This window comes from Balaenoptera musculus, chromosome 2 (genome assembly GCF_009873245.2).
Source record: "Balaenoptera musculus isolate JJ_BM4_2016_0621 chromosome 2, mBalMus1.pri.v3, whole genome shotgun sequence".
NCBI lineage: Eukaryota > Metazoa > Chordata > Mammalia > Artiodactyla > Balaenopteridae > Balaenoptera > Balaenoptera musculus.
Window position 1 is genome coordinate 116,206,486 of NC_045786.1, and position 19,293 is coordinate 116,225,778.

General features: G+C 38.5%; 1 protein-coding gene across 12 annotated transcripts in view; it reads left to right on the forward strand.

Annotated features, from left to right (window-relative positions):
• The window catches only part of MIA2 (MIA SH3 domain ER export factor 2), a 106,426-nt gene that overhangs the window by 14,192 nt on the left and 72,941 nt on the right, over window positions 1-19,293 (forward strand). For 6 of the 12 annotated variants that reach the window (XM_036844612.1, XM_036844615.1, XM_036844613.1 and 3 more), the window contains exons 5-6: window positions 818-1,036; window positions 1,142-1,242. In XM_036844612.1, coding sequence (XP_036700507.1) covers window positions 818-1,036; window positions 1,142-1,242 — 320 coding nt within the window. Of the gene's footprint in view, window positions 1-817; window positions 1,037-1,141; window positions 1,243-5,503; window positions 5,627-7,002; window positions 7,033-7,154; window positions 7,256-7,519; window positions 8,062-19,293 lie in introns of those variants that run through there. The other 6 variants (XM_036844624.1, XM_036844623.1, XM_036844620.1 and 3 more) reach the window with 6 other exon arrangements.

Sequence of the window (19,293 nt, forward strand, 5' to 3'; positions counted from 1 at the left end):
TCAAATTAATTTTTTTTTCTTAATTTTGGGGAAGGGTGATCCCTTTTATTTTTTATTATTATTTTTTATAAATTTATTTATAAATTTTTAAAATAAATTTATTTATTTTTGGCTGCATTGGGTCTTTGTTGCTGCACGTGGGCTTTCTCTAGTTGCGGCAAGCAGAGTCTACTCTTCATTGCAGTGTGCGGGCTTCTCTTGTTGTGGAGCACGAGCTCTAGGCCTGCGGGCTCAGTAGTTGTGGCTTGCGGGCTTTAGAGCGCAAGCTTAGTAGTTGTGGTGCACGGTCTTAGTTGTTCCGCGGCATGTGTGATCTTCCTGGACCAGGGCTCAAACCCGTGTCCCCTGCATTGGCAGGCGGATTCTTAACCACTGTGTCACCAGGGAAGCCTGGTAATCCTTTTTAAATGAAAGTTCTTGAGATGTACATATATATCTTCGTATATACAGGGTCATGAGTCAAAGGATGCAGATGCCCTTCAGAAGGTAGAAAAGGCAATGAAATGGGTTCTCCTCTAGAGCCTCCAGAAGGAACACACAGCCCTGCCAAAACCTTGGTTGTAGGATTTCTGATTTCCAGAACTCGAAAAGAATGTATTTGTATCCTTTAAGCCACTAAGTGTGTGGTAATTTATTACATCAGAAGTAGCGAATAATAGAGGCTACAAATTTATGTTTTAATGAATTCTTTCCATAATGAAGTATCACAATGCCCACAAGATTCAAAGAATGACCTGCCTAGAAAAAAAATAGGAAGCCCACAACAAAGCAAGCATGTAAAAAAAAATCCAAAACATTTCTCCTTATTTATTTGCAGATATGGTCTCTAAAATAGAGTTATCTATGAGAGTTCATGAAGAAGTACATTTCAAAACTCTATCTTCTGAAAATAATGATGAAAAATCAAAAACATCACTAGACACTGAAAGGCCTGCTCAAGTGGAAATAGACACATTTGTGGAAAATACCCTGTCAAACAGTCAGATCTTTTCAACTGATTACTCTTTGTCTTCTCAAAATTATGTTGCTCAAAAAGGTAAGAAACAAGCTATTTGTTCTCCAATGCAGCAAGTGAGGAAAAAATTAGATTCAAAATTACATCGTATCAAGTGTTAACATATTTTTATTTATAAATTGACAGAAGATGCTTCTGAGTGTCAGATTCTGAAATATTTATTTCAAATTGATGTTTATGATTTCCTGAATTCTGCGTATTCACCAATTGTAGTTCTTACAGAAAGGGTAAGTTGACGTTTTAGATGTTTTTCAATAATTTTACCTATTTTACTAAGTATAGGAACAGCTGAAAATTATGTTTGAGTGAATCCTCCCTATGTAAGTGTTACATAATATTTCTCTTTACATAAGATCTTACATGTAAGCTTTCTCCTTACATGAATGTTTTGTTGCATAGATGTTGTTAAGGATTTTTTCTGAAACTTTCCTTAAGCTTTGTTGATCTTGAGCATTTGGGTTTTTTCCTTCCCCCTTTTTTTTTCAAATCAGGGGAAATTACACTAAGAGTTAACTAAGAAATAATATGAACTGAAAATTAATCTTAAGCAAATCATTAGTATTTGAATGACAGCTGTGACCTCAAAATGGTGTAATGTGAGAATCTTGCAAAAGCAACTAGTACCTCAAAATTTAACCAAGTCATAACTAAAATTCTAAAATCTGTCCACTTTTTCATTTATTGTAAATCCTATTAAATTCTATCTCATTTATTGTAAATGAAATATTGCAAAAGGACCTAGCTGTAGTACTTGGCACATGAGACCTTTTACAAATGTTTGTTCCTTTTCTCATCTACTGCTACCAAATAAATAATTGAGGAGGCACTTTTGTCTTCTCATTTACATTTTAAGATGAAATTTAACAGTGGTTGCCTTCAAGGAGTTCACTCTAGTTGGAGGACACCAGTAAAAAAAAATGCAATAATTATAATATGGTGCTGTAATAGCCACAGGATGCTACTGATATACAGGAGGAGCTGCCTAGTAGACTGATTGGAAGTGGTAGGTAGAGAGGGTGGGGAGGAGGAGCCTGGGAAAATGTCCCAGAAGAGATCTTACCTGACCTGATATTGAAGAAAGAGTAGGAGATAGCCAGGCAAGAAAGGATAAACATTCTAGGTTGAGGAGAGAAGCATTTTTTTAAATTAAATCAAACTCTTTTTTTTTTTTTTAAAGAGCTCCTGACTTATTTATGTATTTATTTATTTATTTTGCTGTGTTGGGTCTTCGTTTCTGTGCGAGGGCCTTCTCTAGTTGCGGCAAGCGGGGGCCACTCTTCATCGCGGTGCGCGGGCCTCTCACTCTCGCGGCCTCTCTTGTTGCGGAGCACAGGCTCCAGACGCGCAGGCTCAGTAATTGTGGCTCACGGGCCTAGTTGCTCCGCGGCATGTGGGATCTTCCCAGACCAGGGCTCGAACCCGTGTCCCCTGCATTGGCAGGCAGATTCTCAACCACTGCGCCACCAGGGAAGCCCGAGAAGCATTTTTAAAAGTACAGAAGTGGGAGAGAGCTTGGCATTTTTGGAGATCTACAAGCAATTCAGTCTGATTGAATACAGAGTGAAACTGAAGTTGTATACTGGGATTATATAAAAAATAGCTTTGCATGTTATGATAGGAAGTTGAACTCTATCTTTTAGATGATGGGGCACTATTGAGGAATTTTAAGTAGGGAGTGAACTGAAAAAGTTTCATTTTTAAAGTCTATCTGTCAACGTTGTCAAATAAGAATTGAACCGGATAAAGACCAGAGGCAGGGAGGCCAATCAAGAAGTTATCACTTTAGTTCAGGAAATAAATGGTGAAGGTCTAAAACAGGGTTTATAAACTCAAAGGAAATGAGTGCAGCACAGGGAAAGGTGAGAACTGTAGCCAGCTGGAGAGTGTATGCTTTCTCCGAAAGATGTAGCTGCTACTTACCTTCAGCCTGGTTTTTGCCAGATCTTCTGATATTTCAAGAAAAGTTGGAAATCTGGGTTCTTTCGTGTGAAATCTCCCAATTTTTAATGCTGGCAAATATTTAGATTAGAAAAAATATCATGCAGTTCAGACAAAACATTCTGTAGGTTGGGTCTGGCCCACTAGCCACATTTTTTAACCTTTGGCCTAATATCTCATAGTGGTTGTTAAAATGATTGGAAGGACAAACTAGGTAGATTTTTGTAGATAGACTTCATTGGATTTAATGATTGATCGAATGTAGCAAGGAGAAGAAAATGGAAAAGTGAGGATAATTTACCAGATTTTTAGTTAGGGTGACCAGGTGCCACTGACTGTAAGAGTATTTGTGAAAACTAGGCTTAATGACACATATTGTTTTACTTTCAGAGGCTTCCTCCTTACTTTATTTCTTTGCTGGTTTCCAGAGAGTTGACATTACTTGGTAAATAAGTTCAGAGAAGTGATTAATTTACTCTGTATGATTTGGTGTTGAAGATGTTGATTAAAAACATTACTTAGAAATCTGCTCTAGCATAGGAGAAAAGGAAAACTAATAATAATGATGTAATTTATAAAAATAGTCATAATAAAACTTTCAACTACCCATTTAATTAATTCTACTTATTAGTATGTCCAACTGACATAGCCCTCACTTGTCATCCCCCTCTCCCAAAAATTATACCAGTGAAGTTACTAAATTAAAAAATAATTTATTAGTACACCATATTCACCTTTCATATAAAGTGCTTACTTAATACAGGCTATGCTAAGTAAGCTTACTTTTGTGGACTCATTAAATATAATCAAATACATTTTACTTGAGCCATTTTGGATGAAATTCTTCAGACATGAAAATATTGAACTTAAATTTGTTAATTATCTTCTGACCTTGGAGAGTCACTTGTTCTCTGGGGAAGTCTCAGGTTTAAAACTGTAATATCAGTAGCAGAGACTAGATGACAGACTGGTCATTGGCTGGCATTGTTTAAAAATTATGAACCAGTTGACTACATTTAAAAGGTTAGTTCATATAAAAATCTGGATTTCTGCGTTCTCTTGAAAAAGTAGAAGACTGTAATACATAGTCTTCCGTTCTTCTGTGGCAACAAGAAGCTCAAGCTGAATAGCGCTTGCATTGAATAGACATGCGGTTTTCATTTCCCTATACTTATTTCAACTGTTTGGCCTCTATACGGCTTTAAGTTCATAATGTTTGGGCTAAATGCTCTGAAGAGTTTCTGCCAGGTCAGGAGTTCTAAGTCTTAGTGGGTCTATTAAGCATCCATAATAGCTGCAGTAAATGGAAAATTTGAGCAATTTTCCAGTTAAATTTAGGCAAAAGTGTTTCCTTTTCTTCTTGCCTAAATGCTTCAGGTAATTGTTTCTATTCACTGACAATTTCAGTTAGATTTTGTATACAAAATACTTTTTTTGAATTGTTTAAGTAATAGGAATCAACACCACTTTTTTTTTTTTTTTTAAATTTTATTTATTTATTTATTTATGGCTGTGTTGGGTCTTTGTTTCTGTGCGAGGGCTTTCTCTAGTTGCGGCAAGTGGGGGCCACTCTTCATCATGGTGCGCAGGCCTCTCATTATCGCGGCCTCTCTTGCTGCGGAGCACAGGCTCCAGAAGCGCAGGCTCAGTAATTGTGGCTCACGGGCCCAGTTGCTCCGCGGCATGTGGGATCTTCCCAGACCAGGGCTCGAACCCGTGTCCCCTGCATTGGCAGGCAGATTCTCAACCACTGCGCCACCAGGGAAGCCCAACACCACTTTTTAATCTACTTTATTTTATAATTGAGGAGGCTCTTTGGGTTCTAACCTTTATATATTCTTAACTAGAATAAAAAAAAATATATAAATATATTCATTTATATGCGGAATAAACAATGGAAATTACCCAGCTCTTGTTCAACAGGTAGCTCCTGATTTAGTATGTTCTGAGAACAACTCTTACATCACTAGTGCAGAGAATGAAGACGCGGCTCAGCATGTTTGACTTTCTTTTGAAGGACTAGATCGTACAGCCTGTGACACTGACTGTTTAATTAAATGGGAGTAACTAGTGTTTACAGTTCAGCAACAGGGTCCTTCATAAGGGAAATCAGTTTCTAGGTTGTGGACAAGGTGTACTGGTTAGCATGTTTCCAATGTTCTTGTATGCTTTCTAGCAGCTGTCACAAACACTAACAGAATTTGTTCTCCATTTCCTTTAAAGTAAGCTTATATAAGATGGCAAAATCCCATATCTACTTAAGGAGGACAAACTTTTATATCTTTCACATGGTAAAAACCATGTACTCTATATGAATATAATATAGAATAAAACATTCAATTTTATTTTTATCAGTTACCTAATTTAGTATTTCTCTTTTCAATTGTAGATTTTAAGAGGGTAGTACTATGCGTGACATTTAAGGAAGAATTAATCAGGAGTTATGTCCATGAAATTAGATTATGGGTTGGTAGTCGCAACTCCACCTATAGCACCCCTTTACCACACAAGTGTCAAAGCAGGATCACAGTGTGGAAACACAAGAGTGCAGGATGTATTAGAATCTGAAATCTTTCTCAAGGATATGAGGAGTTTAGTAGAACTTTATTTACGTATTAGAATATATTAACATGAACCTTTTAAAAAATGGAATTGAAAGATCTAGAGGAAGAGGTAAGTTTCTATATGACTACTAAGTGTGCAGAAAAGAAATTAGGTTTGAACCTGGCATTGAGTTTAAGTTTTACTGTTTTTGCCATGGGGAAACTTGTAGATTTTTCTTTTAAATTTCATTTATCCTTTTGTCCCTGCTCTATGTTTTTAATATTTGGAATGGTAATTATTGAAAAACTAGAAAAGGACACAGACTGTCTCAGGGAGGGCAAAGGGATTTTAAAAAAAAATGTTTTACGTTGTAAATAAATCCTGAAAGCTAACGATTCTGGAGTTCCCTGAAAATGTTCAGACTTACTGAAGAATTTTCATTCAGTAATACAGTGTTTTAATTGAGGCATATGTTGTTCTAAGATCCTTTGAAATTCTAAATTTTGGTTATGCTTCTGTTTAGATTTTTAAAATTAATTTATTAATTAGTTTATTTATTTTTGGCTGCATTGGGTCTTCGTAGCTGCACGCGGGCTTTCTCTAGTTACAGCGAGCGGGGGCCACTCTTCATTGCAGTGCGCGGGATTCTCATTGCAGTGGCTTCTCTTGTCGCGGAGCATGGGCTCTAGAGCACAGGCTCAGTAGTTGTGGCTCGTGGGATCCAGAGCACAAGCTCAGTAGTTGTGGCGTGTGGGCTTGGTTGCTCTATGCGGCATGTGGGATCCTCCCGGACCAGGGCTCGAACCCGTGTCCCCTACACTGGAAGGCGGATTCTTAACCACTGTGCCACCAGGGAAGCCCCTTCTGTTTTGATTTCAGTAAACTATTCACATAGTTTAGTTTCAGCACACACTGTCCAACACTATGAAGGTTGTGTAATACCTTAAAACTGGAGAATCATTAAGCAATTGCTGCTACTCTTTGCTACTTGTGAAAGTTCCTGAAACTCCTTAGGCTGATGTGGCAAATGAGAGAGAGCACTTTGAGTTCCAAAAAACTAGCCTGCATTTTGGTCCTGAAAATCACTTGCCGTGAACTTGGGCCATTTCTGGATTCTTTTTGGCACAATAGTTCTGTTGCTGCTAGAGCTTAACATTAGGGAAGTTTCCTAAGGAACTAAGATTCTGTTCAATTATTGAGTTCTCTCGGGCGATTTGTTTAGGAAGAAGTATCCGTGGCTTTTTGAGTTGGTTCATGAAGGACTTCAATTAGAAGACTCAGAGATGGGTGATCCTTTACACCTGTGTTAACTAAAACCCATCTCCAAGAACAGATCCAGCCCTGGGTATTTTATTCAACAGACCTAAATATAGGGTCCTAAATTTAGAGGGCAAGATGCTACTTTTAGCTTCCCTTCCTCAGAGGAGAACAGCACGCGCCCAGCTAAGGTCCATACGGGTTTGATTTAGCATTTGGGTACCTAGGAGTTCATGGAGTTTAAAGAGGTTTGCCCAGCAAATGCCCAGGTAACTCAGGTAAAAGTGAGTAAAGCCCTCGAACCCTCCGCTGGGCGGAGGAGGCCCGATCGATGTCCTCTTGCGTGGGAGAGGTTAAACTTTGCCCAGATCACAGCTGACCCGAGACGCCTTCCTGTCCAAAGTCCGGACACGGCTGGCAGCAGGCGCGGGCCCTGCAAGCCATTTTCTGACAGGAATGAAGACGGCGGCCGGTTTCCCTGGGTCGGCGGGCTCCCCCAGGGTACGACGCCGTCAGGGCTTCCGTGGGGTGCGGACAGCAGGCTCTAGCGGGGCTGCGAGAGGAAAGCGATGGGGGCTGGGGCTGGGCCAGGCGCCGGCACCCGGGCCGAGGGGGCGCGTCGCGCTCACCCCGCCGGGCTACGCCGAGGGGCCTCCGGGAGAAGCCTCGCCGCCGGCACGCGAGGTGGGGGCTCCTGAGACCTAGTCCTGACGTTCGGGGCGGTGCGGCCCACACCACAGAGCAGGCCCCGAGGTCGAATCCCATTCTATCAGCCCCAAGCCTCTCGATTTCCAAGGCTGGGTAGCTCCGCCAGGTAGAGCCCCGGCCCCTTTAAGAGAGAACGACCGGGACACGTCTACGAACCTCGCGCGAAGTAGGAGGGGAAATTAACGGAGTCCCCGCGACCCCGCCTCCGTGCGGCGGTCTGGCCGAAACCAAACCGAGGGGTAGGGCGGCGAGGAGAGTGCAGGTCGCAGGCTCGTGCGGGCTGGCTTGGGCCTTCGGATCTTCAGGACGCAAAGCGTAACCTAGGGGCCGAAGCTCCCCGGCTGGGCAGCGTGGACACTTGAGACCCGTAGGCGCCGTTCATCTCTGGGACCTCCCCGCAGCCGGCTCCGCAGTGGTCTGCTCCGGTTGCCGGGTGCGGGTTTGGGTTCCGGACCGGACGCTGCGTGTCCGGTCCCGCTGGTGGTGCTCGGCCAGGCCCTGGATACGGCGCCGACTGCCAGGGCAGCCTTGACGCCATGGAGGGGCCCGGGACTGTCTCTCAGCCGCACTTGGGGCTGGTCCTGGGAAAGCTTCGCCGGGTGAGTCCAGGCGCGATCCGGGTCACTTGGCTCAGGGGTCGCGGGAGCCGCCCGGGGAAGGTAGCAGCCGATTTTGGCTTTGGGGTCTGAGCGGCGGTGGTCGGAGGTCCTGAAGCCAGTTCTCACCTGTCGCCGGGCTACGGCCTGTGTCCGAGACAGTAGCCAGGTTCCTAGGATGCCTGGGCGGTTTTTTTGTGTGGTGTAAGGGGACCTGGAGATCAGGAATGTGAAGAGAGCATTAGCTTAGCAGGACTTTACAAGGGTGTGTTTCCCCGATTCCTAAAATGAATTAGCTTTTCGGTCCTGTTATTTATTTTGAACAGAGGTTAATAACACGTGGTTTCCCCGACAGTGAGAAACTTGAGGACAGATCCTCTGAAATGAGTTCCTTTTAGTACTGAAACTTCGCGTTGCTTGAAAAGACACCTAAGTCATTTTCTTGAGTGTTTATGAAAGCCTTTCCAGACTGGGCGAATAGCTTCAGTAGAGCAGGAATGAAAACAACATGGTATGTACAGCAGACTGGGAGCAGTATTACTAGAGTGTAAAGTGGGCTCAGGGAGTGATGTGCAATGATGCTTGTTGGAGGCATAAGTTTATTCCAAGTGATGTAGGTGCTGAAGAGCCCTTGAAGTATTGCAGTGGTTAGACTTTTGGTTTAAATAGATCTTCCTGTTAGTAGTATGTAGGTTAGGTGTAAGGACAACAAAACTAGAAGCAGGGTGTAAGGGAGAGGTGACAGAGTCGTCAAGTAGGGGTAGAGAAGAGGGTACTGAATGGGAAATATTTAGTAGCTAAGAACTATAGTGGGTAGGAATTTAATGATTGTATGCAAAGGATCAGAGAGAGAAAAGGAATCTAGAATGACTCCCAGTTTCTGGTTATGGCAACTTATTCAAAGAGATAGGATATATAGAAAGATAAGGATTTGTGGGATGAGAGAGAATTTCAGATTGCACATATTTCCCTTTTTTCACGAAAAACAACTCTGTGAACAATATCTTCATCTGGATGACTTTTTTGGCTAAATGCACTATGCTCACAATACTGGCCTGGGGCCTAGGATAGCACAACACTGCTCTGCTTTTTAATTTTTTTTTTTAAGTTAAAAAATAATTTTTTATTGAGGTATAATCATATAACATAAAATTTACCCTTTTATAGTATCGAATTTAGTGTTTTTTTTTTTTTAATGTTCATTGTGTTGTGCAGCTATCACCACAACTTTGGAATATTTTTATCACCCTAAAAAGAAACCCTGTCCTTATTAGTAGTCATTCCCAATTCTCACCTCACTCCATCCCTTGGCCACCACTAATCTACTTTCTCTATGAATTTGTCTATTCTGGACATTTCATGTAAATGGATCATACGATATGTGGCCTTTTGTGTCTGGCTTCATCTACTTAGCACACTTTCAAGAGTCTTTCGTGTTGTACCATGTAACAGTACTTCATTCCTTTTTATGGCTGAAAAGTATTTCATTGTCTAGATATACTATATTTTGAATATTCATTCATAGTTTAATGGATATTTGGGTTGTTTGTACTTTTTGACTACTATGACTAATGCTGCTATGGGCATTCATGTACAAATTTTTTTAATGAATATTTTCAGTTCTCTTGGGTATATACCTAGGAGTGGAATTACTGGATCATATTTACTGAATGTTTAACTTTTGGAAGAACTGCCAAATGGTTTTCCACAGATGCTGTACCATTTTACATCCCCACCGGCAGTTTATGAGGGTCGAATTTCCCACATCCTCTCCGATACTTTTTTTTTCTAAATAGTCACTCTAATGATGAGTGTAAAGTGGTATATCTCATTGTGGTTTTGATTTGCAGTCCCCTAATGACTAATGATGTTGAACAACCTCACATGTGCTTATTGGCCATTTGTGTTGTCTTCTTTGGAGAAATATCTATTCAGTTCTTTTACCATTTAAAAAATTGGATTATTTGTCTTTTTATTGTTGAAGTCATAAGAGTTCTTTATATATTAATGAAATTAGACCCTTATCAGGTATATGATTTGCAAATATTTTCTCCTATTCTGTGGATTGTCTTTTTACTTTCTTGATGGTGACCTTTGAAGCACCAAGGTTTTTAATTTTGATGAAATCTAGTTTATCTTTTTTTTTCCTTTGGTTGCGTATGCTTTTGGTGTTATATCTATGAAACCAATGTTTAAAATAAGGCCACAAAGATTTACATCTGTGCTTCCTTCTAAGAGTTTTTTCTTACATTAAGGTCTGTGATCCATTTAAAATTAATTTTTATATATGGTATAAAGTATGGGTTCAGATTCTTGTGTTAGCGGGTAGATATTCACTTGTCCCAATACCATTTGTTGAAAAGACTCCTCTTTCCTCATTAATTTTGTATTGGTACTGCTGTTAAAAATCAATTGACCATAATTTTTTTTATTGATATAGTTCATTTACAATATTATATTAGTTTCAGGTGTACAACATAGTGATTCAGAACGTCTATAGATTATCCTCCATTTAAAGTTATTATAAAATATTGGCAATATTCCCTGTGCTGTACAATATATCCTTGTAGCTTATTTACTTTATGCATAGTAGTTTGTACATCTTAACCCCCTCCCTTTTTCCTGCCCCTCCCCCCTTCCCTCTCCCCACTGGTAACCACTAGTTTGTTCATTATATCTGTGAGTCAGTTTCTGTTTTGTTGTATTCACTTGTTTTATTTTTTTAGATCCCACACACAGTGATAACGTACAGTATCTGTCTTTCTCTGTCTCAGTCATTTTACTAAGCATAATACCCTCCAGGTTCCCATGTTGTTGCAAATGGCAAAATTTTATTTTTTTTATGACTGAGTAATATTCCATTGTATCTATATCTGTATCTATCACATCTTCTTTATCCATTCATCTGTTGATGGACACTTAGGTTGCTTCCATATATTGGCAATTGTAAATAATGCTGCAATGAACATTGTGGTGCGTGTATCCTTTCAAATTAATCTTTGTATTTTTCGGATGTATGCCCAGGAGTGGAATTGCTGTATCATATGGTAGCTCTATTTTTAGTTTTTTGAGAAACCTCCATAATGTTTTCCACAGTGGCTGCACCAGTTTACATTCCCACCAACAGTGTCCGAGGGTTCCCTTTTCTCCACATCCTTGCCAGCATTTGTGGTTTGTGGTCTTTTTGATGATAACCTTTCTGACAGGTATGAGGTGATATCTCATTGTGGTTTTGATTTGCATTTCTCTGATGATTAGCGATGTTGAGCGTCTTTTTATGTGCCTGTTGGCCATCTGTTTGTCTTCTTTGGAAAAATGTCTTTTCAGGTCTTTCACTCATTTTTAAATTGGGTTGTGTGTGTTTTTGACATAGAATTGTATGAACTGTTTATATATTTTGGATATTAACCCTTTATTGGTCAGGTCATTTGCAAATATTTTCTCCCATTCAGTAGGTTGTCTTTTCATTTTGTAGATGGTTTCATTTGCTGTGCAAAGGCTTTTAAGTTTAATTAGGCCTTGTTTGTTTATTTTTACTTTTGTTTCCTTTGCCTTAGGTGACAGATCCAAAAAAATATTGCTATAATTTTTGTCAAAAAGTGTTCTGCCTATGTTTTCTTCCAGGAGTGTTTTTTTTTTTAATTTATTTATTTTATTTATTTATTTTTGACTGTGTTGGGTCTTCATTGCTGCATGTAGGCTTTCTCTAGTTGCAGCGAGTGAGGGCTACTCTTCATTGTGGTGCGTGGGCTTATCATTGTGGTGGCTTCTCTTGTTGCGGAGCATGGGCTCTAGGCGCGTGGGCTTCAGTAGTTGTGGCACACGGGCTCAGTAGTTGTGGCTCGTGGGCTCTAGAGCAGGCTCAGTAGTTGTGGCGCACGGGCATAGTTGCTCCACGGCATGTGGGATCTTCCTGGACCAGGGCTCAAACCCATGTCTCCTGCATTGGCAGGCGGATTCTTAACCACTGAGCCACCAGGGAAGCCCCCTTCCAGGAGTTTTTATGGTTTCTGATCTTACATTTAGGTCTCTAATCCACTTTGAGTTTATTTTTGTATATGGTGTGAGAAAATATTCTAATTTCATTCTTTTACATGTAGCTGTCCAGTTTTCCCAGCACCACGTATTGAAGAGACTGTCTTTTCCCAGTTGTATATTCTTGCCTCCTTTGTCATAGATTAATTGACCATAAGTGTGTGGATTTATTTCTGAGCTCTCTATTCTGTTCCATTGATCTATGTGTCTGTTTTTGTGCCAGTACCATACTGGCTTGATTATTATAGCTTTGTAGTATAGTCTGAGGTCAGGGAGCGTGATTCTTCTGGCTCTGTTCATCCTTCTCAAGATTGTTTTGGCTATACGGGTTTTTTTGTGTTTCCATACAAATTTTAAAATTATTTGTTCTAGTTCTGTGAAAAATGCCTTTGGTAATTTGATAGAGATTGCATTGAATCTGTAGATTGCCTTGGGCAGTATAGCTATTTTAACAATATTAATTCTTCCAGTCCATGAACATGGTATAACTTTCCATCATAATTGACGGTAAGTTTAAGAGTTTATTTCTGGATACTCATTTCTACTCCATTGGTCTCTATGTCTTTCCTTAGGCTATTACCAAGCTGTCTTTATTATTGTAACTTTGTAGTAAGTTTTGAAATAGGGAAGTATGAATACTCCAACATTGTTCTTCATTTTCAGTATTGTTTTGGCTAATATGTGTGTAGATAGATAGATAGACAACCATACGTATGTATGTTTGTATGTATCTATGACTATATATCTCTATAAAAGGAAATGCTATCCCTTGCATTTCCATATGAATTTTAGGATCTGCTTGTCTGTTTTTATGAAAGAGGCATTTGGAATTTTGATAGGGATTGCATTGACTCTGTACATAAATTTGGAGAGTATTGCCTTGACAATATTAAGTCTTCCAATCTATGAACATGGGATGTGTTTCCATTTATTTAGATCTTATTTACTTTCTTTCAACAGTGTTTTGTAGTTTTCAGAGTATAAGATTTCCACTTAACTTTGTTAAATTTATTCCTAAGTATTTTTTTTTCTGTTGTAAATGGAAATGTTTTCTTAATTTCATTTTCAGGTGGCTCATTGCTGTTGTATAGAAATATGACTGATTTTTCTCTTTTGATTTTGTATCCTACAGCTTTCCTGAACTTGTTTGTTAGCTCTAATTGTGTGTGTGTTTGTGTGTGTGTGTGTGTGTGTGTGTGTGTGTATGTATGGTTTAGGTTTTTTTTTATATGTAAGATTATGTCATCTTCAAATGGAGATAGTTTTACTTTTTTTTTCCCCCAGTCTGGGTGCCTTTTATTTCTTTTTCTTGCCTAATTGCCTGGTTAGAATCTCTAGTACAATGTTGAATCAATGTAGAGAGAGTGAACATCCCTGTCTTGTTACTGGTCTTAAGGTGAAAGCTTTCAGCCTTGCCCTGTTAAGTATGTGAGCTGTTTTTTCATAGATGCCCCTTATAAGGTTGAGGAAGTTCCCTTCAGTCCTAGTTTGTTGAGTGCTTTGGTCTTGAAAGGGTGTTGGATTTTGTTAAATCTCTTTTCTTTGTCTGTTGAGTGATCATGGGTTTTTTCCTTCTTTATTCTTTTAATATCGTGTTTAACATTGGTTTAGTTTTGTGTGTTGAACCAACCTTGTATTCTTGTAATAAATTCCACTGTCATGATATATAATTGTTTTTACATGCTGCTGGATTTGCTTTGCTAGTATTTTGTTGAGGATTTTGCATCTATATTTATAACAAATATTGATGTGTGGTTTTCTTTTCTTGTGATGTATTTGTCTGACTATCATATCAGGGTAATACTGGCCTCATAGAATGAATGAGTTAGGAAGAGTTCCTCCTCTTTTGTTTTCTGGAAGAGTTTGAGAATGATTGGTGTTAATTCTTCAGTAAACTTTTGGTATAATTCACTACTGAATCCAACTGGCCCTGGGTCTTTCTTTGTTGGTATCCACAGGGGATTGGTTCCAGGACCCCCATGAATACCAAAATTGGAGGATGCTCAAGTCCCTTTCATAAAATGGCATAGTATTTGTAAATAACCTATGCACATCCTTCCTCCTGTATATTTTAAATCATCTCTAGATTCCTTATAATACCGAATAAAATGTAAATGCTATGTAAGTAGTTGCCAGTGTGTGGCGAATTTAAGTTTTGCTTTTTGGAACTTTCTGGAAATTAAAAAAATTTTTGTTTTTAATCTACAGTTAGTTGAATCTGTGGCTGCAGAACCCATGGATACGAAGGGCCAACTGTACTAACTCAGTCTATTTATTTGTTTTAGGTCTAATCAGATTTTCTATTTCTTCTTGAGTTAGTTTTAGTAGTTTATGTGTTTTTAGTAATTTGTCAGTTTCACCTAGGTTATGTAATTTGTTGACATACTATTGTTCTCAAGATCTTTTTCGTTTCTGTAAGATTGCTAGTAATACTTTAATTACTGGTTTTAGTAATTTGAGTCTTCTCTTTTTCTTGGTTAATCTAGCTACAGATTTGTCAATTTTGTTGCTTGATTTTGTTGATTTTTTTTCTCCCCAAAACCAATGTTTGTTTGTTTTTATCTTTATTGGAGTATTATTGCTTTACAGTGTTGTGTTAGTTTCTGCTGTACAACAAAGTGAATCAGCTGTATGTATACATATATCCCCATATCCCCTCCCTCTTGAGCCTCCCTCCCATCCTCCCTATCCCACCTCTCTAGGTTGTCACACAGCATTGAGCTCATCTCCCTGTGCTATGCAGCAGCTTCCCACTAGCCATCCATTTTACATTTGGTAGTGTATATATGTCAGTGCTACTCTCTAACTTCATCCCAGCTTCCCCTTTTGGTTTTGTTTTTCCTGTATTTTTCTGTGTTACTTTTTTGTTTGATTCTGCTGTAGTCTTTATTATTTTCTTCCTTCTGCTTGTTTTGGGTTTATTTTGCTCTTTTTCTAGTTCCTTAAGGTTTAGGTTGGGCTATTGATTTAAGATCTTATTTTTTTAAAATGTAGGCTTTTATAGCAATAAATTTCTCTCTGAGCACTGTTTTAACTGCATTCCATAAATTTGGAATGTTTTGTTTTCTTTCATCTCAAAGTATTTTCTGATTTCTCTTGTGATTTCTTTTTTGACCCGTGGGTTATTTAGGAGTATTTCACCTATTCATGAATTTTCCAAATTTGCTTCTGTTATTAATTTCTAATTTTATTCCATTATGATCAGAAATCATACTTTGTATGATTTCAAGCTTTTAAAATATTGAGACTTGGTTAAGGCCTGGCATATGGTCTAGCCTGGAGAATGTTTCATATGCATTTGAGAAGAAAGTGTATTCTGCTGTTGTTGAGTGGAGTGCTCTGTAGATACATGTTGGTATATAGCATTGTTCAAGTTTTCTATTTCCTTGCTAATCTTCTGACTGCTATTCATGATCGAAAGTAGAGTCTTAAGGACTCTAATTACTATTGAACTGTCTATTTTTCCTTTCATTTATACTAGTTTTTATTTCATATATTTTGGAGCTCTATTGTGAGGTGGATATATGTTTATAATTGTTACATCTTGATGGATAGACCCTTTTATCATTATATAATGTCCTTCTTTGTTACTAATAACAATTTTTCTCTTAAAGTCTATTTTGTCTGATAATAATATGGCCACTCTAGCTCTTCTTTGGTTATTGTTTGTGTGGGATATCTTCTTCCATTTTTTTTTTCTTTGAAGTTTTGAATTTTATTTTATCTATTTTTTTATACAGCAGGTTCTTATTAGTTATCCATTTTATACATATTAGTGTATATATATCAACCCCAATCTCCCAATTCATCACACCCCCCCCCCCCACCTTTCCCCCCTTGGTGTCCATACGTTTGTTCTCTACATCTGTGTCTCAATTTCTGCTCTGCAAACCGGTTCATCTGTACCATTTTTTTAGGTTCCACATATATGCATTAATATATGATATTTGTTTTTCTCTTTCTGACTTACTTCACTCTGTATGACAGCCTCTAGATTCATCCCCGTCTCTACAAATGACCCAATTTCATTCCTTTTTATTGCTGAGATTATTCCATTGTATATATGTACCACATCTTCTTTATCCATTCGTCTGTCGATGGGCATTTAGGTTGCTTCCGTGACCTGGTTATTGTAAATACTGCTGCAATGATCATTGGGGTGCATGTGTCTTTTTGAATTATGGTTTTCTCTGGGTATATGCCCAGTAGTGGGATTGCTGGGTCATATGGTAATTCTATTTTTCGTTTTTTAAGGAACCTCCATACTGTTCTCCACAGAGGCTGTATCAATTTACATTCCCACCAACAGTGCAAGAGGGTTCCCTTTTCTCCACACCCTCTCCAGCATTTGTTGTTTGTAGATTTTCTGATGATGCCCATTCTAACTGGTGTGAGGTGATACCTCATTGTAGTTTTGATTTGCATTTCTCTAATAATTAGTGATGTTGAACAGCTTTTCATGTGCTTCTTGGCCATCTGTATGTCTTCTTTGGAGAAATGTCTATTTAGGTCTTCTGCCCATTTTTGGATTGGGTTGTTTGTTTTTTTAATGTTGAGCTGCATGAGCTGTTTATATATTTTGGAGATTAATCCTTTGTCCGTTGATTCGTTTGCAAATATTTTCTCTCATTCTGAGGGTTGTCTTTTCGTCTTGTTTGTAGTTTCCTTTGCTTTGCAAAAGCTTTTAAGTTTCATTAGGTCCTATTTGTTTATCTTTGTTTTTATTTCCATTACTCTAGGAGGTGGATCAAAAAAGATCTTGCTGTGATTTATGTCAAAGAGTTTTCTTCCTATGTTTTCCTCTAAGAGTTTTATAGTGTCTGGTTTTACATTTAGGTCTCTTATTCATTTTGCGTTTATTTTTGTGTGTGGTGTTAGGGAGTGTTCTATTTTCATTCTTTTACCTGTAGCTGTCTACTTATTGAAGAGACTGTCTTTTCTCCACTGTATATCCTTGCCTCCTTTGTCATAGATTAGTTGACCATAGGTGTGTGGGTTTATCTCTGGGCTTCCTATCCTGTTCCATTGCTCTATATTTCTGTTTTTGTGCCAGTACCATATTGTCTTGATTACTGTAGCTTTGTAGTATAATCTGAAGTCAGGGAGTCTGATTCTTCCAGCTCGTTTTTTTTTCCTCACGACTGCTTTGGTTATTCGGGGTCTTTTGTGTCTCCATACAAATTCTAAGATTTTTTGTTCTAGTTCTGTAAAAAATGCCATTGGTAATTTGATAGCAATTGCATTGAATCTGTAGATTGCTTTGGGTAGTATAGTCATTTTCACAATATTGATTCTTCCAGTCCAAGAACATGGTATATCTCCATCTGTTTGTATCATCTTTAATTTCTTTCATCAGTGTCTTATAGTTTTCTTCATACAGGTCTTTTGTGTCCCTAGGTTGGTTTATTCCTAGGTATTTTATTCTTTTTGTTGCAGTGGTAAATGTTAGTGTTTCCTTAATTTTTCTTTCAGATTTTTCATCATTAGTGTATAGGAATGCAAGAGGTTTCTGTGCATGAATTTTTTATCCTGCAACTTTACCAAATTCATTGATTAGTTCTAGTAGTTTTCTCGTGGCATCTTTAGGATTCTCTATGTATAGTATCATGTCGTCGGCAAACAGTGACGGCTTTACTTCTTCTTTTACAATTTGTATTCCTTTTATTTCTTTTTCTTCTCTGATTGCCGTGGCTAGGACTTCCAAAACTATGTTGAATAATAGTGGTGAGAGTGGACATCCTTGTCTTGTTCCTGATCTTAGAGGAAGTGCTTTCAGTTTTTCACCATTGAGAATGATGTTGGCTGTGGGTTTGTCATATATGGCCTTTATTATGTTGAGGTAAGTTCCCTCTATGCCCACTTTCTGGAGAGATTTTATCATACATGGGTGTTGAATTTTGTCAAAACTTTTTCTGCATCTGTTGAGATGATCATGTGGTTTTTCTTCTTCAATTTGTTAATATGGTGTATCACATTGATTGATTTGCGTATATTGAAGAATCCTTGCATCCGTGGGATAAATCCCACTTGATCATGGTGTATGATCCTTTTAATGTGTTGTTGGATTCTGTTTACTAGTATTTTGTTGAGGATTTTTTTTTTATAAGAAATCTACATGCAGTAACTCACATCCACTTCACAATAACTCTATGAAATGCATACAATGACTCCTCCCATTTTATTTATTTATTTATTTTTGGCTGTGTTGGGTCTTCGTTTCTGTGCGAGGGCTTTCTCTAGTTTTGGCAAGCGGGAGCCACTCTTCATCGCGGTGCGCGGGCCTCTCACTATCGCGGCCTCTCTTGTTGCGGAGCACAGGCTCCAGACGCGCAGGCTCAGTAATTGTGGCTCACGGGCCCAGTTGCTCCGTGGCATGTGGGATCTTCCCAGACCAGGTCTCAAACCCGTGTCCCCTGCATTGGCAGGCAGATTCTCAACCACTGTGCTACCAGGGAAGCCCTGTTGAGGATTTCTGCATCTATATTCATCAGTGATATTGGTCTCTAATTTTTTTTCTGTAGTATCTTTGTCTGGTTTTGGTATCAGGGTGATGGTGGCCTCATAGAATGAGTTTGGGAGTGTTCCTTCATCTGCAATTTTTTGGAAGAGTTTGAGAAGGATGGGTGTTAGCTCTTCTCTAAATGTTTGATAGAATTCACCTGTGAAGCCATCTGGTCCTGGACTTTTGTTTGTTGGAAGATTTTTAATCACAGTTTCAATTTCATTACTTGTGATTGGTCTGTTCATATTTTCTATTTCTTCCTGCTTCAGTCTTGGAAGGTTATACCTTTCTAAGAATTTGTCCATTTCTTCCAGGTTGTCGATTTTAATGGCATAGAGTTGCTTGTAGTAGTCTCTTAGGATGCTTTGTATTTCTGCGGTGTCTGTTGTAACTTCTCCTTTTTCATTTCTAATTTTATTGATTTGAGTCCTCTCCCTGTTTTTCTTGATGAGTCTGGCTAATGGCTTATCAATTTTGTTTATCTTCTCAAAGAACCAGCTTTTACTTTTATTGATCTTTGCTATTGTTTTCTTTGTTTCTATTTCATTTATTTCTGCTATGATCTTTATGATTTCTTTCCTTCTGCTAACTTTGGGGGTTTTTTGTTCTTCTTTCTCTAATTGCTTTGGGTGTAAGGTTAGGTTGTTTATTTGAGATGTTTTTTGTTTCTTAAGGTAGGATTGTATTGCTATAAACTT